We start from the raw sequence: 26,059 nt of genomic DNA on the forward strand, positions 1-26,059 counted from the left end.
GAACGTGTTAAAATAACATACATAAAGTGGATTTAATGTAAAATGTCCATAAACAAATTATAGATGATTTTGAGACATTTTTTACACATTTTAAGGGTGTGGAAAATCTATAGTTTGTTTACGGCATTTGACTCTACATTGCATTCAGTGACATAAATGATACAATCAATATTAACAAAGATAGCTCTTGATAGAAAACACCTACACTGTAAATCCCAGTTTTCCAAAATGCTTTATTTTAATACGGATAAGTGTGTTAAATATGACGTCACCCATTTGATTAACATTGTAGTCATTTTTTACACACTTAGATCTGCGTTAAAAGTGACTACAATGTTAATAAAATGGGTAACGTCATATTTAACACACTTATCCGCATTAAAATAATGCATTTTGGAAAACTGGGATTTACGGTGTAGCGACATTTGATGGCAGTCAAACGAATATTAACAAATTGAGGTAAATATTTATTCATTTACTGGATTTTGATTTTTTAAATTATCTTTTCAGGTGTCTAGACCTTAAGTAGAATCACATTTATCTTGTTTAGACTAAAAAAAAAATAATCATGCATTTTAGGGCTAACATTAAAGAGGCTGAAGATGTTAAAAGTGTCCACAAAAATAACACACTTGGATTTGCAACCAAACTTTCTGCGTATCGATTAATTTGTCTTCTATGACTTCGAGGAACCAATGAATATTAAAAAGCTTAGTCTTATAATTAATTATTATTTGTTTAAATGAAGAGTAAGGCTCAACTTCGAGTTCCAAACGATTAATCGATCCTTCTGATTAAAATAGACATTTTACTTTATAATAATCTTTGATTTTAATATAGTAGAAAAAAAATCTTAAGAAAAAATGAATTATCTTAACTGAGATACCTTAATATTAAATCCAATTATAATTTTTTAATTTTTATAATTGAATAAAATGTCTGTATTCTTCATAAACTAAAAAAAAAACTTTTTGTCCTACAACTACTCATCGTTGATAGAATTGATAAAGTAAATTGAAAATGATAAGAGATGTATTATAGAGATATGAGTAGATTAATTGATAGAACTCTCCAATTAACAAACTTTAATTAATCAAATTTCATTTTTGATCTTTTCACAAAAGATTTTTTTTTTTATTTTATTAATGAATAAATTTTTGTATCATACCATACAAAGAATATGCATTGTATTAAATGTTTGTTACTTTTATGTATGATAAAAACATTATCAGTAATGTTACATGAGATATTCGTTTGTTTTCATGCAGTAAATAAATTTGCAAAATAAATAGAGTACAAGAGATATAAAATACGAGAGACGTGATGCAGAAGAGTTTTGATAGGATTTTTACATTACATTAAATATCAATGTATTGATTTTATGCTCTACATTCTCAAAAAAAGAAAAAAAAATAATTTTATTTCATAGATGCTATTTTTTGTATTTAAAAAAAGAAGGAATAGATTTTAGAAAATTGATGAAACAAAGAAAAATATTTAAATATTTTTGATGGAATTTGATTGAAGGAAATTTCTAGGATATTCAGGGATATATAATGATGAGGAGCCGATAAATTAGCATACCACAGAGTAGAGTGCTCAAATGGTATACAATCACATAGAATAGGAGCTGCCAAAGATCTATTACAGCAAGTGGTGAGGTGTCGGACGGCTGACAAAGTCACCAATCTGTGAAACTAGTTTCCTGGCATGAGGTATTATAGACCATGCAATCTCGAGTCTAGACAGACAATTAATAATTTTAAATGAAAAATATCAAATATCTTTCACCACAACTTAAAAAAAAAAAAAAGACAAAGTATTGGTCTGATGAAAGTCGTCAGTTTATTTAATAAAATTATTCTTTATTTATAATATTTATAAATTTTTTGTTCTATTTGTGGTTTTATTTTTTTTATTTTTTTTTGTGTATTTTGTTTATTTATTAAAAATGTTTAATTCATTTCTTTAATAGGAAATTGAGTTGAATACTTGGGTAAATGTTCAAATTCTTCATCAAACTTCTTCACCACTTTTCTCTTGTATATTATAGAAAAGTTTATTTCTCTAACGTTCTTAAATATAAGCTAAAAAGTTGGCTAAAAGTGAGTCGTGTAAAATTACTGTAGAACCTGTTTCCAACAGTTTAATAGACAACTTTAGAAATTTTGTCGATAAGAATGTTCACTTTTATTATCCCACTTGGGTTTTTGATGTATTTATTAACAATAATCAAACATTAAAATAATAAATTAAATTTTTCATGACTATTATTTTTTAAACAGATATGTTGGGTGATTTTAACTATGTTTGGAGATTAATTGGCTTGACCAACTTAATTTTTTTAAAGTCACTTAGCAGAATACTTGACTCACTCTCATATAATTCGCAATGCCACAAAAGATGTTTTAAACTTGCAATATTTTTTCTTACACATACATCAATCATTGCGCTTGCGTGATTATGCTAGGTTGGAATTTAACATTGTTTAAACAATAGTAATAATAGATTTTTTGTGAAAAAATTATTTACAAATACTCTCCTCAGTGACTACTACAAGAATTCGTTGGTAAAAAATTTTTAGCATCATTGAATAAATTTATTTAATTATTAATAATCCCTAGGTATTTTTTTTACTAATGAATTATGGCTCTAATTTTATTAATAGTAAAAATTGTTTCTTGATTAAAACCCTTGTGGTGGAACCACGATTTAAGATAATCATTATCAAATTTTTCGAAAAATTCCTCGAATTTTGATTTTTTCCTACATTTCAAGATCATTTTTAAACACTTTTAGAATTATTTATTCCCAAAATTTATATTTAAAAATATTCATATTTCACTTTGTATTCAATGCATATTTTTTTCATTCCCGAACTCTGATTGGTTCTTTTTTTTTGGCAGTAGAAAAAATATCGAGTTAAATTTCAGAAAGCGACAATATTGAATGTTGTTACTTAGAATCTAGTCGAAAATTATGTATCGACAATAAATCTATAAGACTCGAAAGTAATACTAAAAATGCATTGGACATGTGACAGTAACATTGGTATGGAAAAACAGAAACGTCGGAAAAATCAGTCGGACGTAGAAATCGAAATATAAAACGTAAAATGGCATAGAGAAGCCTCCATCTACACTGCGTAGTGTGCAATGAGTCGGTGAGCATGCACGAATGATTTCCTTTCATGCTCCAAAAGGCCATCACCGTGGAGCCAACTCGCTGTAGGTTCGTTCGCCATTTTCATTGGTGTATAATGTCGAATCGACAACCCATCGCTGTCTCTTGTTCACCAAGCTGAGAGGCAATTCGTTGCAGAAATATATCACTGAAGTAGTCGATAGGCTTTTCCAGATCGTCGTTGAAAACTACCCTCCTTATGATGTGTGGTTTTCATATATAGAACGTCAACCAAACCCATCTATCTCAGTCAATAGATCATTTTCAACCTTTCTCTTTTTCTAATGTTGCCAACGTCCAATTGACAAATGTATCGTCTGCTTTATTAAAATTCGATTCTCAAAAATTTCCACAACGATAAATTCTTCAGGGGCTTTTTAACATGGAACATTAGGGAATTTATATTTTAATGGGCCACTACTCTAGTAGCAATAAAATATGGACCTGATCTATGGTATGCTCTAATGTAATAGAAATATTTGATATCAATTCAGAACTACCTTGTTTCTACTTCAGTACAATTGCACTGATCGAAGAGATTTATAATGGTCCAAAATATTTTATAAAAAATCATATCTTGAGGTTCCTTGAGTGGAAAAATATGGATATCTAATATCTAAAGGTACATATTGAGCTTTACGCACCAGGATTAGGCAAATAAATAGATAAAACCAGGAACAACCTACAGGAAAAGATTCGCACAACAACGATCTATCGAATGAAGCGATATGAGGACGATTGGTTGACGAATAAGGAAAATATTCAAAATTAGAAATCGAAAGTGATTAAAAAGATTTTGGTCAGCCATACATGAAACGAGTAAGAGAGTTAGAGGTATAAAAAACAATATTAAAGTTTAATAAATAAATTATAGAATTTAACACACCCTAAAGTGAGTAAAAACACTGAGACAAATGGAATAGGCACTCTTTTATTAGTTCCATATCACTCAAGACCTTGCAAAAATTAGGTAGACCATGTTCAGGACTCCAAAATAAATTCTGATTTTAATTTTTACCCAGATGATAATTGTATATATTCACAATTTAATATTTCCCGATATAAATCTGGCAAGATATCAAAGAAACTCAATAAAAAAAAAGACATTTTTTTGAACTCTTTTTTCTACCTGTCCTCTTAGGATAAATTTGCATGAGACTTCTTCAAAAATCTTGAAAATTCAAAAGTAAAGTTACAACAAGTTTGAAGTTTTATGAAGTTTTTTAGTCTCACAAGTTCAAGAATCGTTCGAAAAACTTTCAATGCGTTTTTTGAAGAACTTTTTATTTCAAAAAAATTTCCCACGACGATTTCAAAATTAATCAGTTGATTTTTTTTTAAAAATCTGCTTTACTTACCACTAGAATAATCCATTATTCTCCAACAAAAAATACAATCAGTGTATTTTATATTATTATTTGTAATCCTTTTCTTTTATTAATCAAATCTTTACTTAATATTTCGATAAAAATTGTTTTAAAATATTCAACAAAAAAGAAATATCTATAAAATAAAATGGTATGATTGATACTAAATATTCATACTCTTCGTAAAAAACTATTATCAATGCTATTCACTCACCAGAGCAATGTTCGAAGCTGATTTTAACAGAAAGTGTTGAACAAAACGATTCATCACAGTCTTCAGATCATTCTAGAGTGTCTTTTAAAAAAAATAGCAGTATTAAAGTGACAAATTTATAATAGATGTGATAAAAAAAAATAAATGGTATTTATTTGAAGTATGAACTGTTTGAAATATTTCTTTTGACGTTGATCTATTTGAATTGTTTCTATCTCACCCTTGTGGACAAATTTTTCTTCTTATTCTCTCTCTCTCTCTCTCTCAGTCTCTCCACTTTCTGTGTACGCTTACTTCAGTTTGAGAGCAGACGAGGATAACAAAGCGGAAGGATTAACAATGCCAGTTGTAGGGACCAAGTTTGAATAGAGCGAAAGCATTGTGAAGATGTATATGCCAAGTAATGAAAGAGAAGCATAATCACTACAGCTTTTTCATTACCTTCTGACATATTTTATATTAATTAGATTCACTTACATCACTAACGACCTTATTATGCTACACAAGAAAATGCTACTTGTCGCCACATAAGTAAGTTTTATTATAATTTACATAATTTTTTATTTTAAACGGAATTTCATAGAAAAATGTTACCTTTTAAATTATATTTTTTTCTTTTTTTTTTTTTGTAGACTTTATTTAAAGACTAATAATAATTTAATTAAATAAAGAAAAGTAGGAGAAATGTTATCTGATCGAAAAATGGGAGAGGTTGATTAACAAATGAATTAAAAAAAATAAATGATAAATTGAAACAAAAAAATTGTATTTTATTTGAAAATTTTATTTCATTAATGTTACTTGAAATGTAGAGAGTATCTTTTCATAATTAGACAATTTACACAATGCTACAAACACTAATAAATAATAAAAAAAACAATACAAAACTTTTTCTCAACATGAAAACCACTCGGTACTGATGATAATTAACCTAGTTTTTTTTTTTTTTTAGATTAAATTCAAATAATAATAATATAAATATTCATTAATAATACGTATACTTGAACAAATCAAAAGGATTGAATTGAAAACTTATTTCTTAATTCTCGAATTTGAATAAAAAGAATTAAAGACTGTAAATATATCTAGATGTTTCATTAAGGTTTAAGATAAAAGAATTATTATTGTTGATTTTTTTTTTTAAGGATAAAAATAAGAAAAATATATCCAAGTAAACTGCAAATAAAATAGTTGTGTAAATAAAATATCTAGAATCGAATTTTGAGCCATAAATAAGGATAAGGATAGAAAATAGAACGAAGAAACGTAAAATAAGTTAAAGCAGTTAAAAAAGTTGGAGAAAGAAAATATGTATGGTTAGATGAAAAATGCATTATTCTTTTCGCAGACTTTTATCTCACCTCCAGTGGATTTCACACTGGAGAGAAAAGATGATTTGAGTGTTAGTGAGGGTGAAAGAGGTGGCATGATGGTCACGATCGTAGGGTCACGTCCTCATCGCAGTCCAGCCGATGGTTACCTACGTGACGTCGTTAATACGCACCACATGCGACTCCACCCAACCTTTTTAAAGCAAAACTCTGTGGTCAAGAAACAACCTAATGCATGTACAGCACTTGGGTCTGACTTTCTAACACAGAGTTATGCAGATTTAGTCGACTCTAACTACTTCATAACATGCAATATCATCGAATAAATTTTCTACTTTTTGTCTGACTATTTACCGGCCATTACTACTTCCACTTTTATTTTTTCCTTCTGTATAACGACTCAAGTAAATTATTGGCTGTACTTATTTTTATTTTTATTCTTATAATTCACTCGATGGCGTCAGAAAATATGCATTGAGATTATGAAAGAATTTTTTTTTTCCTTCAACTTTGATTATGTTTTAATCCTTGCATATCATTTGAAGTCAAATAATACACAAAACTGTTTTAATTATAAATAATCTATAATGTTTTCTTTAAATATTTATATATTTATAGCTAAAAAATTTTTTAATTTTTTGTTCAAGATTTTATTTGCAGAATAACAAAAAATAAGTAACAAAGACTACATTGAAAGTGTAAAGCTGTTTTATAATTTAATTCTGATAAATTTTTGATGAAAATGATTAAATATAAAACAGTATCTTTATTGGATGAAAAAAATATGCACACCAAAGTACTTGAACTTGGAAGGCTTTACCAGCTTCTTAAAATAACCTTCCTGTGCTATTCCGAGTGAAATTGATTTTAGGAATGCCTAAATACCTATTAGGCCCTCATTAGGAATTAGATGGATTAGTGTAAATAAGTCATTCCTAATCTATGCCTGATGAATTTGTTTTAAGAATAAAATAAGGTCTGCTGAATTTCAAAGTACCTGATGATTTTCCAATAACAACCTTATGGTCCTTATCAGGCTTACAAAAATTACATCTAAAGTAGGCAATCAGTTGCATCAGCCTCATTAAAATATTTGAAGAATAAATAAAAATTAATTAAAATTTAAAATAATTTAAAATAAATTACAATATAAAAGATTTATATCAGATTAAATATTCTTTTAAATGCTAATAAAAAATTATTTTAATTATAAATAGATTTATACTGATGAGATTAATTTTAAATCTGACATTGAAGAGTTATAAAATTGAAATACACAGAAGAAGAGTTTTTGAGATAAATAAGAGGTTTTCATATATTCCTAAGATGTGAAACATTTTTTCGAGAAAATTTTTTAAAATCGTAGACGAGTTTGAGATGTGATGGATTGAGGAACATGTTGAAAGACGTTAAATTACTGATCCATGCTCCAGGTAGAATTCGTTTTTCCCTTGGAGCTTTAATATTTTTATTTATTTATCTTTACTTAAAATTAAACTAGTTGGAGATAAGTTAGATAAACTTAACTGACAAGCTGATACGTGATTTTTCTTCCTCTTGACTGTTGGCAGTTTTGTCCCAGTGCCTCAGGTTGTTCAGTAAAAAGCTTACTTTTCTGCAGCAGCAAAAGCGCAGTAGAAAAAATGAAAACGTGCTTGGAGGAAACTTGACGTTGGAAAAAGCGGTGAAACCGTTAATTCCTTCATATAACCTAGAGGACACGGATATTACCTTGATGTAGAAAAGTTTTTAACTCGTTTAAAAAAAAAAATTGTAAAAAACTGACAAATCTAAAAAAATTATATAACGAAAAAAAAATCACACACAGATTTTTCTCTTTTTTTTTCTGTTAATATTTATTATTTAAATAGTCTCTGAAATGTAATTAGTTGAAGCTCTTTATTAAGTGGGTGATTAATATATTGTTTTCAACTAAATTAAAATGAATGAAACAAATGAATTTTGACACGTGTCGAATTTTTCATTAATAATATATTTATTTGACGAGAAACACTAGAGTAAAAGAGAGCAAGTGTATCATTAATGCAACTGCAAATCGGAGCAATTTCAAATGATTAATGATGAATTATAAATTATCCCTGAACAGGTCAGCTGTACATACGAATAGCTTGACTGCGGTGAGATATAAATTGCCCGATAATTATTCGTTACGCCAGTCCTACTTTATATTTTCGATTTTTCATTTACTCTTTTTGTTGATTCTTATCAGTAGGCATATATGAGTTATATGTCAACCTGCTTTATTGTTACATATAAATAGTCTCTTCATAAACATTAGAATGTTATCTTCAACAAGATTATCTATTTGGTTATAGAACAATAATGGATCTAATAATTTACATCAATAACAAGATCACATGAAATAATGGACATCATGAAAAACAAGAAATTATTGAATAAAAGTTATTTATAAATATTATTACTATTATTATTTTTTAAATTAAAAAAAAATGGTAAATATTGAAAAAAAGTTTAGTAAGGGGAAAATTTCTACCTGTTTGAGCCTCCACATTTTGATTAATATCTGGGAGATATTTCGAAATATATGTCTCAAAGATCTGGACGAAATGAAGAAAGTCGATATAGTCAGAATCATCATTGGAGCGTAATTTATGGTAAAATGAAAGCAAGTTCCCGTTTTACCCCATTTTAGAAGTGAAATGATTGATTTTTTATAAGTTTGACCTGATTTCGTGTTTGTAGGCATTGAGACGAAGAGAATGAGTGGTCAAACTTGAAAATCGGACAACTTTGATTTTTCGACCCCAAAAAATGGCAAGTGGTACCCCTTTCCATTTTTTTAGGCCAAAAAATAAAGGTACTCCGATTTTGATGATTAAGGGCTCATTCTCTTCGTCTTGATGCGTAGAAATGCGGAATCGGAGCACCGGTCAAGAAAATTCACTTTACGCCCTTAAAAACGGGTTACACGAAATACAAATTATGAATTATCTTCCCCGTGACTTTAAACCCCTATAACTCATGAACGGACGGTCCAATAACCGTTTTTGGAGACGTTTTGAAAACCTCATAATCTAAACTAAATATGCATATCCATGAAAAGTGTTTAAAGAATTTCTTTTACCCTTAAAATCGCTAAAATATAGAAAAAAAATAGCATTTTTTTGGGAAGTTGCCAACTATTTATTTAGAATCTTGTCTCGTCGACGTAATGTAGACATGTGGTTCGTATCCCAATTAATAGAATTAAATCCTCATGAGTTTTAAAGCGTCAACTACATCACTCACTCAATGCCATTTACTTACCATTTTTTATATATTTTATTTCCTTTTTTATTTATTTTTTGTGTACCCTTCGACTAAAGTTCTTTCAAAGACTCATACCACTCAGACGCATGGCTCTTGAGTCACAATTTACGCTAGACTGCCGTCAATTTAATGAATAGTATGTCTATATATGTATTCGTCAGTCACAAACGTTAAAGTTATCGTGCGAATTGGCGTTCAAAAGTTTCATGAGTTCATTGGAATTATGCTGATTTTTGATGTTAAATTATTGGAATTAAGTTCATTCATTTGATATTTTTTTTTTATATAAAAAATTAATTATTCATAAAAATATGTCTAATTTCTTCTGATTAATCGAAATTAATCTTCAATTTTATAATAAACTATTCAAGAAAATCATCCATGCCAGAGAAGAATATTTACAATACAACATGACAAATAATTAACCCAAAGTATAAATGAATCAATTAATATATAATTTACAAAGAAATGGATATAAATTCATTTTCTCGAGTATTGTAGGGTTAAAAGCTTCTAAAATACATTTTCGACAATCAAATTAAAGAGTAAATCGATAAACTAAAAACACTAAAAGCCAATAAAAAATAAATTTGATAAAAGAGATAGTAGCTCTATGTTATGACATAGTTTTGTAATGTTATTGTTTATAAATTAAATATTAAAAATTATTTAACAACACATATTGCTGAAATTCAATAATCCATAAAATGTAGAAAAATATTTTATAAAATAAAAAAAATGAATAAACTCTAAAAAAAAAACTGAGTACCAATAAATAAAAATCAACATTCCAATCGTTGATAAATTTTAATTGTTCATAAAACTGATCTCCAACGATAAAATAATAGTTTAAAGGACCTATTAAATAACAGAAATGCATTAATTCTGAAAGAAAAAAGAAAACAGTAAAAGGAAAAGACCATAGAAAAAAAGCTGACTGAAATAAATTTCATTTATAATATCATCTAGAATAGATGGAATCGACATTTGGTCATCAAATTTACGAGCTGGCGATGGGACATACTAGAATGGTAGAAAGAAATCGTCGAGGCGTCGTGGACGGTCGACTGGTTATTCCATAAAAGTGATTTTTACGGCGCGTGCAGGAAATGGTAGGAGTTTCTTCGGCTGTGAAATTCTTTTTCAATTCCGGGAGTGATGGAGCAGTTGGTGAGGGTAATAGAGGGTACAGAAAGGTGTCATGGGGCAACTGAAATATTCAATATTACTAAAACCCTGCGGTGGTATGTGACGACAACCAACTACTACTACCTTTACTACTGCTATCACCACCACCACCGCCACCATTGCCATCACTGGTCTTGTCCTATCCGTTATCTTATTCCTTATTTCGTATTCGTTCTCTCCAATCCCCTTCCAACCTCTCACTGAACATTACTCGTCGTCTTTTTCATCTTTTCTCACGATTCATATGACTAAAATTCGCTCGAGAGGGTGTCTAAAGCACTATCATTTTTTAAGTACATGGAAATTATTTTTTTTAGAATTTTTAACTTGAGAAAAAGACATTTTTTTAGGAGTGATATTCATATGGCTGCTCTTGAATAAGTTATTTTACAGTATAGATAAAATTTTGTGATAAATAATCCATAAATAAGATGCGAGTGATTTTATTTATTTCCTAGGAAAAAGTAAAACTGGTCCAACACTGATCCAATCTAGTCAACTGTGAACTAATCTTGCTTCCTACTAGCTATGTTTTCTTTTGAGTCACTTTTTATATGTTAATTTATTGAAAATAAAAAAACTAAAAACCATTGAAAAGTTTCTTGTTCATAAAGTCAATGTAGAGAAAAGTTTGATTTTGTAAAAAATTCTAATTAAAGTTTTAAAATATATTCTCTTCCTGATCAATTTGTCTTCAATTTCCTGGGTTTTATTTAGTTGTATACTTTGAACTTGTTCCAAGTAATTATTAATTTTCTATAACTATTTTTTCTTTATTTGAATAAGCACTTTATGAATGATTAATTAATTTTTGCTTCAAACATGATATGACCTGGTGAGTTCAATATCATACTCGTCACTTGGATACTACTTCTTGATCAGTGATCTTAATTTTGAATGAATAATTAAATTATTTATCACAACCAGCGATTGATAGTTTGCTCATTACTTGTTTCTTACTCTCCTTGTCCTGGTCACCTACATCTATAAATTGTGGGAATAATATCAATAAGCTTTCCAACACCTTGAAACAAAAAACTGCATCAAAACCTTGAAATTCAATTCTAGAACCATCAACTTTATCATAAATCGGTAAATAAATATATTGACTTTATCAAAGCATTTGGTTCTTTTTTACAAGGGTATTTTACTCATATTTTTCAATATCACAGCAAGATTTACTAGAATATTTGATTTCCTTCTCCATATCCAAGGAAAAAATAAAAAGTGACATAACCCCAGCAGTGGCATTATTGATATGCCAGCACGTAAATGCTACTAATCTCAAGTAATATAGGATCAATTTACTTAGCTATATCTGAACATCATTTAGTTGTTGTCTTGGCGGTCGTTACGTTACAAGAAATTTAATAGAGAACGCACCATCGCCCATGAAAGCATGGGTTTTGCAGCAGAGGTAGAATTCTGATTGTATCGTATCCAGCCATGATGATCCAATATGTCGGCTATAGCATTCCTTGCAGCTAGAGGTATTACGTGCTCACTCGGCTTTCAACCCTCTGCTGCACTTCCTTTTCTTCTCTTCTCCACCATTCCTTCTCATCACGTCTATCCTTTTCTCTTGCATTCGCTACGACTCGACATTTTGCTAGATTACACCAGACTTCTTGATTGAATACATCAGCATTATTCATCAGAATCTCCAACACTGTATTCTTCTTCAGGTTAGCTTTCATTTGAACCGATTTCAATAAAATAAAAAAAAAGAAAGTGCACAATCTAGTCGAAAGGAATATCTTTTGTCTGAAAAACACAAACTGGTCCATTTAACCCTCCAATTCTAAAACTGATTTCAATTTGTATTTTATTCAGAAATGGTTTGATTCACGTGCTACCAGGAATAGATAAGATTACTTGCCGACTTATTTTTATTGGGTTGAAAAGTATTCATGAGATATCAGATCATTTAGAGTTATTATTTTTATCTATGTTTGAATTATTTTTAATTCTATAACTGATTCAATCTATTATTCAGAATTTCCAAAATATTCAAGAGGCTATAGAGGATCCATTTTTACATGACTTCATAAAATTGGAATAATTTTTTGATAAGATTTAAGATTAAACACTCAATTCAACTTCTATTGAAAATTGATGTCACATGAAATATCACTTTTAATGTACTTTTTACTGAACGTATCATCGAACAAGTGCAATAAAATTAATGTAGCCTTGAGTGATATCGGAATTTAAATTTAATTATTGAAAGTTAATGGCATAAATTAGAGAGAAAATTCAGTTTTGTTGGAATGAATTGACACTAAGAGATTAAATGTATTCATAAAATTATATATCTAATTCTGAACATCGTTAATCCTATTGAATATTCTTCAAGAAAACAAACCTTCCAATTAAACTAATTGTTTTTAAATATAAAAAATGAAATAGTTGAAGAATATTTGAAGGAAAAAATTAACTTAATGATCAAGTAAGTAAGTTCTGCTATAAAACCACATCTTGACTGATCTTTTTCTTCTTATCTTTCTCTTAAGATGAAATTCATCTTGATAAATAATTTAATTCACTTGATTCTCTAGAAGAGATTTTTTGCTCTATTGTCACCACAAAAGTCACACTCAATTTGTACCCTTGTCTCCCTTTGTCTCGTTTGAATTCGACCCTTCATTCTGTCAATTGATGAATGAATTTTCGACCTATTCAATCTCAATTGGAGCCTATATATTTGCTTCAACACTAGCAGAAGCTTAAAGCCTGGTAGAGTCTCCAAGCATTCCTAATTGATTTCACAAAGGAAATACTTATGCAACCTGAATACGTAACATTCAATTGATCCTCCTCTATATCTCTATACATCTTTGGAGAATAAAGTATGAAGAAATGCCAGAAGTGTATATATTTTTTTTCCTCATGGCCAAGACGGATAAAAAGACTTAGATTATCTTGGAGCTAGCTAGGGGGGCTAGGCAAGACCAATCCATGGAGTTATGGCCAGTATGAAACCCATGGCAAATGATGCACCTGTACGTGACTGGTGAACAAACTTGCAATTCTGACCTGACTCTCTCACTTGTACACTATTGGCTTGGTACTTTATTGCTAATGCATGACAAAATAATCTCTATTTTATTTATTTTAGACAAAGAAAATTATTTTATTTTTTTCTTCTTTTCAAATTTATTAAATACTTCTAGAACAAAAGCTATTAGTTTTTATTTCAATTGTATTAAATGTGATGAAAATTTTTAATTATTTATAAAGAAGTACTTTCAATTATACAGTTTGAATAAATTGATGCAAGAATAAGAATTTATTTTAAATGAGAATAATAGTGATAATTGAATTCTGAGGATATTTAAATAATTTTTATGAGTCTTCAACATTAAAGAATAATGGCTTATAAAATGTAATGGAGAAAGATGAATATTATGTTTTAATTAGAAAATGAGAAATAAAGTCGTCAGTGTTGTAAGAATATCGACGTTATAAAGCTGCAAGAATTAATCCCGTCTATGTTTTAATTTATAAAATAGATGAATAATGACGTCTTTAACAATCTTGTGTAGCAGAAGATTATGGGATCAAGGTTTTATGGTGAAATATATTTTTATCTTTCAGTTAAATATGAATGTTTTGTGACAAACAAATAGCATAATCATTAACCAAGTCTTAAGCTATCTAACTTCTGAATGAGAAGAGTATCAAAACTATGTTGAAGAGTGTAAACATTACTCCAGAAGATATCAAAACATTATTCTTAATAACATCAATAGTTTTGAAGTTATTGGAGCTTGAAAATGATTAAAGTTGATCCCACAATATAATCACATCATTGATGATTCAAGATAAAATAAAAATTTGAAAAAGAATGACAAAATCTAATTTAGGATTGGTACTTAGCTTGGAGTTATTTTGAAAGTATACAAAACAGATATTTAAAGTTGGGAATTATTTTAAAGGATGAGCATTCATTCAAAAGGTGATATTAGATGAACATTTAGGATTATTTCCACCCAGTCAAGTATCTATTCAAAACAAAAATAGACTTAAGTGGCGTGAATGTTGGTATTTCACAGAGTAATAAATTAGTAGTGGCTTTAATTCAACTGCTCAAAGCGGAAGGAAGTTGAGGGAAAACAAGAAAATGCGTTGTTTCAAGTTGGAAAACATTTGATTAAATTTTAACACTAATGTAACGCTTAATGGATTTACACGCACCTTTAAACTGTGTCTAGATGATGGTTAGTTAACGTTAGCACGTAGATTGGGTTCTCTAGAGAATACAGCAGAGCAATGGAAAACGATCAATGACTGGTTTGTAGTGTCGAACTATCGTACGCCCACTTGTGAACTCTAGACCATGGAATACGCATAGAGACCAGGGTAATCCTTTGGATATTGGTGGGAGTGAAAACGTGGATGAGCAACTCCTGATGCTACTAGTGGGGTATCTATTACGTGCAACGTGCTTCGAGTTTTAAAGGTCTAACAAGAGTGGACGTTGATATTCGACGGACGTACATTTTGACGTCGAGCTTTTCGTGCGCGAACGCCTATGTCATGGACACGTTGATGCATTTGTGTTTATGGAGATGCGTCTATATCTAAAACCTACACCAGTCTGTATGTGTGTATCAGTAGTTGATCCTACAGATCCTTTTCCCATTATCCATGTCACATGAGAATGAGCCTGAAAGCTTTATTACCAACAGGACCATGCATCTATGCACCATTTATTCCCTCTAGAATTAATGCTGGACTTTTAGTCTTTGTGATCTCAAGATTTTTTACCTGTTCTGCTTAGAGCAAATTCTTGTTCAGCTGCTATCATATTGTACTGACGTTCAAATGAATGAATTATGTGCAAGAGTTTACTTTTTATCTTTGATGAAAGATGATTAATCATGATGATACCTTTGATTTTTTGGATCTTGGATACAAAGACCTCAGTCACCAATCTTGATGAACTAGATTTTTAAGCTTCTTTAGAGCTGATGAGTAGATCTTCAGGTATATTTGTCTAGCATAAAAATAAAAAATCATTAGACTTTGTTAAAATAAATCAGTCAAGATAATAATTAAATGCTAATTAATTAATTTATTGATTAATTGACTATTCTAAGTCTGTTACTTGTAAATAAATAAATGTAATTACTTATTTACAACAACAAATTAGTAATCACATTTATAAATTCATTTGAAAAGCTCGTTAATATTTTCAGCAAGACAGATGTCATTTTTTTTTTGTTAAATATTCCTATGAATTATTAAAAATTTTTTCAATAAATATTTAATAGATTCAATTAATTTTAGAAGCTTTTGATGATATGAAGTCATTTCCAAATTCATGTATGACAGTTTTTATTTAAAAATTAAAGCTTTGAAGAATTATAAAAATAATTATTTATCCAGATTCAAGTGATAATCATTCTAAACTTTAGGTATTTTTTTAGTTCAACAGCTGATAAAGAATAAAACTAGAAATTCCAACAAAACATTACAACTAGCAATGTAGAAGCTTTCAGCTCAGATATTTTGCATAAATTTTTCCCTTGATGGATGCATTTAAACTCTATAAAAATCGTAGATTTTTATATTTTTTGCAGAACATTAGAGAATGATAAAAAAAAATTATAAATTATATCTATGACTTTTTAAACTAAAGATTTTAAGCTTCTGAATGTGTTCTATTTTATTAAAATCATGTAATATTTTACTCAGATATTTATTTTTTAATATTACATAAATAATCGAGCTGGAGATTTTTGAAAAAAATATCATCAATACTATTATAAAAATAAAAAAGAAAATATAAAATACTATCATGATAATAAGTAGATAGACTATCAGTTTAATTCAAATCCTCAAATTTAATACTTCTGGAAGAGGTACAAAGTTGATTAGATTTCAAACCAGATTGATCAAGCCATTCTGATGGATTAAAGAAAAATATAGTGAACGTGGAAATATGGAGATTATAGTAAAAAAAATAATTGGTTCAATATAATTCGTTTAATATTTAACAAATACAATCATAATAGGATTAAATTGTTCATTATTTATCTAACAAAAATTTTCATTTCATATTACAATAAAAATTTTATCTTCAATTTTATTTTCAAACCTTATAATTTTTTTTTTTATTTAAAAATAAAAATTTCACGTTTCTTGAATAATTTGAGGAGCAGCTTAACCGATTTTATTGGAAATTCTTTCTGATGTGAGATATCCTAGGATATAGCGAATAAAAGGTTTCTGATAAAATCTGTCCAGTCGTCTTGAGACACTCTTGGACGAAACTGTTGTCACATCTACACCAGTGTGTTTGAATTCACACAGAAAATATACTGGAAAAAGTATCGATTGAAATAAGTGGTGGTATTTTATTTAAAAAAAAAAAAAAGAACAATATTAAATATTAAATCACTAAACTTCAACACTCTAGTAGAATGTAATTCTATAAAAGTTGATGAAAATAATAAATGAACTTGGTATCTGTCAATCTAAAAAGGGTAATACAAATGGTAAAACATTAAAGAAAACTTTAAAATGGTTTTATATAAGATTTTCATTCATTGCAAGAGAACTTACTTGAACATTCAGAGATATTTTTTCATCTACCAACTGTTTTCATAAAGATAAACTTAATCTTATAAAAACACTTGGAATTTTTAAACAGGATTATATTAAGTCTCATAACAATACAAATAAAATTTATATATTTTTCCAGGTTATTTTTTTTTATCAATAGCAGAAAAACCTTCTTAAATATTAGCTAAAGTCAAGCTCAAGTATAATATCGAGCATTAACGTCTTTTATCTTAGTTCTCAGTTAGGTACATCTGAAACTTTTTAATGTTACTCCTTGCTTTGTTCGACAATAGTTATAAAAAGGAGTTTGTCAAGTTTATTTATCCAATTTTTATCAGTGCATTTTTAGCTTGATATTCTGCAGCACTGTTATGTAATGTAAAAGGTGAAAGAGGAGTTGTGTTGTCATGACCTGTTTCGTTGGTCATTCTAAGTTAGTTTATGTCTGTGATGTTTTCATCCACCTTCTTTCTATCTTTTCATTGGTTTTATCCCACTCTACACTTCTATTTCTCTTGAGTTGAAGCATCTAGCAAGTAATTTAGCCATAACATGCTACCTTTTTATTGAAGGTCTGAAATTTATCAAAGTTATCACGTACTCGTTTATATTTCCATGGTTGTGAAAGCAAACTCGTCATATTAATTTTATCCTCATGTTTTAATTTTTTTTTTTTTTCTTCTTTTACTTTTAGTTTTCGTATTTTATTGAGAAGCACAAAATAACTTTTAATGTGTTTTATTTTTTGTTGAAAAGTTTTAATGTTTTTAATAAACGCGAGAAATGAATTTAATGTAGTACTGAATTTTCTGGACAAAATTATTGTCAGCATTGGGAGTTGGGAGGAGGAAAAAAAAAGGATACGCTTGGTAGAATAAAAAAAAAAATGGAAATAGGAATAAAAAATAAAATGAAAGAAATGTAAAGGAAAAAGTAAAATGGGTTTTCGCTAGGGAAAGGGCTTAAAGCTATTGCGATTCGTTCAGTAGAGTTCGAAGCGATATTGGTCCCAGGGCGGCCGACGAAAGCGTTCTTGGAATATCATTCTCTTTTATCTAAACTACCTTCGTCGAATCTAAAAACCACGGTCACTCTCGGGAATGACGCTCATGTAAAATGACAGCAGTATAGACTTTTAATCATTGATTTTTCAGAAATCATTATTACTTATCTCGCAAAAGTATTCTCAAGATAAAAAAATAACTACAGATAAATTATTATGATTTTTTTAATTTTTTTAATAACAATAATTGCATTCAACTCTTTCTTACTCATAAAAACATAAAATATTTATAATTCTTTTTCAATAACAAAGTTTTTTTTTTTCAAATCTCAAATGGTAGAAGTAAACTGTTAAAAAATGATCAGTGATATTTTAAAATTGAACAAAAATGTTCTTTTCAATAAAAAAAAAAAAAGAAACAAATCGAGTGAAGTGAAGAAGAATAAAATAATGTTAAGCGAAGTGAAGTGAGGCGACATAAAATATTTAGAAATATTCAAACTTTATTTATATCAGAAAATGGAATATTCTTCAAATGAGGAAACTATCTTGAAATGAATTATTTCGAAAATGATTTCTTCAATTTTACCTTTATTCTTCTGAGTAGATTAATACTTCAAATAATTTAATCAAAGTTTAATTCAACCTTTAAAGAATAAAAAAGATTTGTTAAATTTAAATAAATTTAATTCAAAATGGTGGCTTTTGGAATACCCAAATTCGATGTGAGAATTTGGGTAATTACCAAACAAATTAATTTTTCTTTTTAATACGAATAATGAAAGGTAATCCTTTAATTAGCTCAGGATATACAGGAAGTAATATCTGAAATCGATTATAATTTAATCATGTTTACATTTCGAGACTCCAGAAAATTCGGTCATGATAGAATGTCATTCAAATAACTAGACCGAATAATAGATGTTGACAATTGTTTGTGAATTTTTTAGACTGGTTCTTTAGGTAAACAAACAGTTACCTTTAAAGTCGTGGAATAAACAGCCACCGGTGGTCTGCTTGGTTGCATCTCGGTGAACGATAAATTGCGGTATCGATTCCCTCGACGACGAGACTACGCCCTCGAGAATCCCTCCTGCCACAGATTCGAGATTGTTGAAGGCTGTTAAGACCTTTTACCTTTTGAATAATGTGTTTCTCTTTATCCTTTTCCTTTGGAATTTCAAAAATACCATTCGACAACGTCATGATTTCATTCCTCAAATGGAAATGAGGGGAGAAAAATTAAAACTCTAGTAAAACCAAAGCTGTAACCTGTAACATAAATGAACATTTAATAAATTAATGACTAATTGATTGAAATTTTTTGTAAATAATTTTTTATCTTAATTCTTTTATTTTATTTGTAAACAATTACGAATAGTTAAGTAATTTTTATTTAAAAAATTACTTCCACTTTACTAATAAAAATATTTACAATTGAATAAATTCATCAAGATAAAAAGTAATAAATGGTTTACTTTTAACAACAAAAATACTCTAGTGAATTAAACTAAAACACTTTGCTGGAAGGTGTTGTCAATGGTTGATCAATCAATAGAAAAATGTCTTTGTCGTTGATCGTATAAACAAAACAAGTAACAAAAGAAATATCCACGCAATTGGTTGAACAATTTAATTGTATTGTTTCCTGTTTAAAAGAGAATCTCTTTGTTGGATTGACAGAGCTTGGCTCGGAAAGCTCTTGAATTCGAATTGTGGACGGAATCGTGGTGGTAATCGTCAGTAATTTCTCTCGAGAGCCAGAATCAAGAGACCAGAGTGGAATAACAGGCGTCGCACTAGGGTATTTCAAGAAAAATAGCAAAAAAAAAGGTGACTCAAAGCTTCCCTTCGTTAACCGAAAATAAAGAAGAAACGAGGTTGAGGAAGTTGTCGGTGATCTCGATTACCTTTTTTTTTTTCTATCTTGCTTTCCTCTGCAGGTCTCAGGATTGCAACGATAAGCTCTGATCGATTAAACGCTTCGGTTTTCGTTAGCTTGTGGTACAGGTACGAAAATTCTGGTGTCTAGCTTTACGAGAACTTGTTCTTTCACTCAACGGGAAAACGATTTCTCTGCGGTCGAAATTCCGAGGCAGCCTCAATCCGTCACCTCACTTTATTCTTTCTTCTCCTCATACCATCGCGTGATTTTCACTAATCTGCTGCCATTTTCACACGTTGCTGATACCACAATTCGACATTACTTCCTAAAAAAAAATACTTCTCTCCAACATAATACCTAGCATTAACTTTTTATTTTTAAACTAAAATTTTACACTGATAGAAGCAATGTATTATTGTTAAAAAATAATTTATTTATTATTAATATCAATGTTTTTTTATTGTTAAAAAATATTTTATGATAAAAAAAAAAGCCCGTAATGAAGAAATATTGTTTTATCGTAAAGAAATATTTCTTTGCAGTTGAAAAAAAAATTTTTTTGTCATACTCGTGTGGAAAGTTCACTTTTCCATTCAAGAGGGGTTGAACTTTCCATGCAGGTATGACGAAAAATCATATTCAGTCTTAAGGAGGACAGTTAAACCAGCTTAAACCATGTGTTTAATTTTACATGTGGTTTGCGCTAGACTACTTTCCCTCCCTAGGTGGGAAATGCACTATTTCAACCGGCGTTCGCAGCGCCACCTAATGGAGGTTATAAATTATTTATAAGGCAAATTATATAATCCATGATATAAAGTATTTTTTAACAGTCTAGAAGCCTTAACAATCCCAAATTTCTTCTATTAGCATAGTAATCATTTTTCTCCATCGGTCCAGTTTATTATAAATCGGAAACATTCATGTTAATAACGATTATTTTAATAGCATTATAATATTTTAATAGCATTATAAATAAGCTAGATAATGATCAGGGATAATTAAGGCTTAATATAATCAAGACTATTAACAATAACAGAAGTAGATTTAAAAATCATACAATTTTAATTACTACAGATTAACATAAAATGGCGGTTTTAATGGTCACATTGTCTCTATAAAGGTATGAGTTGGAAAAATAAACAAAATTTCGGGATAAAAATGTTGTTGCCGGATACAAGATTAATGTATAATGATAAAATACCATTGTATTTATGTGAATAATCGATAATCATTTTCTGCGGTGGTATTATTGCTGAGTTGCATTTAATTAACGAATAACTTAATAAAATGTATATAATACAATTCAATGTTCATTTTATCTAAATGAGTCACAGGTTCATCACGTCATGAGAAAGTCTCCACACATATTCACAAATATCTGGCAATTTTCCAATAGAATTGTTATCAAGCTCAAATCAACGAATTATCTAGCCGTCTATGTTAAACCATATTACCAGTCGACTATATCATGCAACGCACCACTCACCACTACTTTTCTGCCGAAATGTGTGTCTGTATATCAATTTTACATACATCTATCAGTGTCGGAACATATATAAAGAGAAACAGAGACAAAGAAAGGGTATGAGGGGGAGGTAGGGTGCTAGGGAGGAGAGGAAGAGGATGTTGAAATATTCCGTTGCACATCGAATTCATTTCGCGTGCTCGCTTGGATTATTCGGCATCGGAAATTTCGTTATCGCTAGCGCCGATCGAATCGACAAATTGCCGGTGTGGGACGATTGCGAACGACGTTCGTTTCGATCGCAAAATTATCGAAATTTGCTGTAGTATACTCACGTCTTCCCTACGTATATTTTTATGTGTCAATTCAATTTTCATTTGCAATGTGTGTATCTACCTCCTACCCCCACATCAACCACAAATTTATTGCACCTTATTTCCGAGTAGCATTTTGAATTGAGGAAATGTGGTAATGGACGGAGAAATAAGGTTCCAACTGAGAAATCAAATTATTATAAACTTTGCTATTTTTTAGATATCAGATCGGTTTAAAATTTAAATTTAACTTGGAAGAAGTGTTAAAGATCACAAGAGTTGATTTGAAGAAAGGAAAAAGATTGTAGACTTGTTTCATTATTTCTTAGATTTAAAAAAAAAGTTAAATGTCAATCTCAAGTCATTCTGAAACGTGAAAGTAATTCTAAATAATTAATAAATCACAATAATTCAACCTGATGTTCATTGCCAAATATCCCTAGTAGGATCTACCAAGTAAATATCATTATCATCCAGTCATGATTGAGTGCATGATGACTTCATATCAGTCTCAATGACAGCCTTGTTGTATATCCATACTTGGAACGTTGACTGAATAAATATCACTGGTAAAAATGAAAGTTGGTTCATTCTTAATTGAGCTTAATCTAATACCAAGCTAAAAATGGATCAATCTTTTTTGTTTCTACCAAGGAACTGCAAAGCAAAAAATTCACGATTAAATTATTTGAGAATAATTTAATCCATAACCAGGAACTCAGACCTTATTGAAATGTAGACAATTACATGTAGTCTAGCAACACCACATATCCAGTATCCATCCCTAGGTAATCTGGTATAAAAAGGTATAGATTGGTGATGCTATAGACAAAGCTATATGTCCACCTATTTTAGTCACAACTATTTGTCGTGAATGTTCTATGTTAAACTGATTGCTATACATTCCAACGCTGCTACTTCAACCCTTATCATGCTAGAATTTATATTAATCTAATAAAAATTCCAACATTCCAAGACCTGGTTCAACTGTACCAGCTATTGGTACCTGAGATCATATCATTTTTATTACAAACAGACTTGGAAAATAAATATTAAAACATGTTTTTTTTTTTGATTTTGATTTGATTTATTGATTAATAAAACAAACTCTTTCCCAATTGGTTTCATTCATATTAACCAGTTCAATGCTCCCAGTGCTGAATGAAAAGAAAATAAACAAATGAACCTATTTATTGTTATTATTATTATTGGAATAGATAATCAATGTTATCTTGGAAAGAATCTTTCCAAATTTATTATGAAATTGGTAATAACAATAAAATAATATTGGAAATGAGCAAGAAATAAAATAAACAAGAATAGATTACCAAGTGGCAGATATTGGAGAATATTGACTCATTTGGTTGAATTAGTTGGATAAGAGTACTCGAATGATGTGGGAATTTATAGCCAATTCCAACATTCCACGGAGTAGTGGTCAATTCAATATATTGGAGCACATCAGAAGATAAATACTCTGAGCCCCTATATTCACATTATTCAACAACGTAGTGTATTACATAAAATATTAATCATTGAAAAATATACATGTATACATATATCTATTGGTATGGTGTATACATATATCAAAGTAAACCAATCACATCAATTATTCTCAATTCATGTTGAATCGTATATTAATACTTCACTAAAAGAGATTACAATGTAATTGATACAATATTTTCCCCAGTACTCATGAATACCTGGATATGTTTTTGTTGTAAAAAAAAAAACATGCTGCAGGAATGGTAATTCGAAAATCGATGTTTTTTTAATTGAAAGGTCCATGGTGAATGGGGAAAAATTAATTCAAGTCAATTTTATTGTGGATAAAAGTTAATAATCAGGTTATTAAAGGTATTAAAGTTAAAATAATATTTTAATGAATTTAAATATGTTGAAATGATTTTTGATAGTTCCAAAAATGATATCCCTAGCAGAAGACTATTATTGATCATTTTTGGTTTGACATTGGATCAGTCATAGTCAACCTGCTAGAAATAAATGAACCATTAAGATCTTAGTCTTGAGTTTATTTAATCCTATCTATTGAAACTCACTGTCAGGCAAAGAGATACAATTACAAAAATCGTTTGTGTGAATATAATTAAATATTTATAATATTTTTTTTTTATAAAATCATAAAGATTACAATTTAATAATGATAATAACGAAAAATATTTTTAAATTACCGTAACAAATACCAAAAAACAATAATTAAAGGATACACAATTAAATCGACCAATCAGAAAAGCGTAAATATTTTATTCGTGCGTTGATTGGTCAATTTTATTTTTAAATTTTCGAAATGAATAAAAATTAAAATTAAAAAATTTTTTACGTTGTCGACTTGAAACTGTGCGCTCGAAGAATGTGCAGTGTATTTCTAATTAATTATTAAATTAGATAATTTAGGTTTAATAGAATTTATTACAAAGATGTCAACTGCCATAAGAAATAGATTGTTTATAATAATAATTTTGAATTAATATTACATGGTATATTTAATAAAAGCAAATAAATTTATTTTATGAGTTTCTTGAATATTTGATAAACTATTTAATTAATGAAATTATTTTGTGAAAGAATTTAAAGTAAAAATATTTTTCAAGTAAAAAGATTTTCAATTTTACTAGTGATGATGATATTTTGTCTGGAATGCTTTTATATTTTTTAACACTAGTATTCTTAATTACAATTTCAATTAAAGTCAACGTCAAAAGCCATCACATTAATGAAGATTTATTTTTCTAAAATAATTTCATGTGAGTTAATAAATGAATTTAAAAAGATTTTACTGTAAAATATCACTAATCAGTACAATATTATTTTAGACAAAAATTATTTATGAAAATTTTACTTGATGTTAATAAATATTTCAGCTCATTTCTGTAATTTACATAATGTAGGATATTCACAGTTTGGTATTAGAGTACAACAGACAACATTTTACTCTCATATCGCGAGGCTTGATTATACTCAGTAGCGTTGGAATTTAATAGTCATACATACCAAGTGTATCTCTTCATAAAGCGTTGGAATTTTGAGTAATAAATAATCCTAGTCATAAAAGCTTATCAGCTTATCTCTTAGAAGCTACTATGTGTCCTCGCTTTCTACCTAGAGGACATTTCTTTGTCCAAATTTCCGGCAAGTAAGCAATACTTGCTCTACAACCCCATCCGGAAAAGCACAATGAGAGAGTGAGAGAGCTTTTGGACTCCAAGTGTACGAAGCTTTTGGTAAATGGTGTATACTACCGCTACTTTAAGCTTTAAATTCACTTGTTATAGCTCTCAACTAACGTTCAGAAAGTGTTCCCATTTTACCTACAACAGTTTATGGTATTAGAACAACACATTATGCACCAATTTATTTTTAAATAGTCATAAATTCACTAGTAAGACCAATTTCAACCTCAACCACCATTTCTTGCCTTGATTGAACACTTTTGAGAAATAGTTTCACCACTCGTAAAACTCTCACCACTCATTCCTGATTCCTTTATACAGAAAATGTTCCAATTAAATAGTTGATCAAACATTCATACTGCTGAGCTTCTAATTTGCCCTCTATAGAATGATAAGTCTTTTTTTCTTGTTAATTGATGTAAACCGAGAGAGGATTAAGCAAATTTTGCAATGAGGAAGCGATAATTATTCAAATGGATTACATATAGAGAAGGTATTTAGGATTTTAATATCGTATTTACATAGTGCATTCAGCTTAACGATTATTCTCTTCGCTAATTGATATTTTATTTCCCATAATATGTTTTGCAAGATTAAAATATATTTTTATTACGTAAATAATCATGTTTTATTTCAATGAAACCTGAACTTTGAATAAATTAGTATCAAATTAACTGGATATTCATTGAAATTGAATAATTATTGCGAAAATTCGTTCAGATTATGTTAATTATAAAAATTTTGCAGAATAAAAAAAAAAGAAATTTCTTTTTTGCAGTTAAATATCTACGTGAAGTTACACCATACTTCAGGAAGGCTTCCATCATTCAAGAAGTTGGTTGGGAACTCCAACGAGGTTTTTTAAGTATAACTCCACCCCCACCCAAGTCACCCCCAAGAGCGGACACACGTTATCTACCCTTACAACTGTGCAGACTTACACGAGCTCATCCATCTACTGATCCTGGTGAGTAAAGCAAAAGTTTCATCCTGCATTTTTCTACACTTCTGATGTAATGTTTAAAATATTCATGCTTTATGTGGCTTTCAATAG

General features: G+C 29.1%; 1 protein-coding gene across 2 annotated transcripts in view; it reads left to right on the plus strand.

Annotated features, from left to right (window-relative positions):
• The window catches only part of Syn1 (Syntrophin-like 1), a 201,833-nt gene that overhangs the window by 118,082 nt on the left and 57,692 nt on the right, over nt 1-26,059 (plus strand). For both annotated transcript variants that reach the window (XM_035084347.1, XM_035084348.1), the window contains one exon: nt 25,784-25,972. In XM_035084347.1, coding sequence (XP_034940238.1) covers nt 25,784-25,972 — 189 coding nt within the window. The remainder of the gene's footprint in view (nt 1-25,783; nt 25,973-26,059) is intronic.

The sequence above is a fragment of the Chelonus insularis genome, unplaced genomic scaffold (assembly GCF_013357705.1).
Source record: "Chelonus insularis isolate UGA/USDA-ARS -01 unplaced genomic scaffold, ASM1335770v1 contig_388_pilon, whole genome shotgun sequence".
Classification (NCBI taxonomy): Eukaryota; Metazoa; Arthropoda; class Insecta; order Hymenoptera; family Braconidae; genus Chelonus; species Chelonus insularis.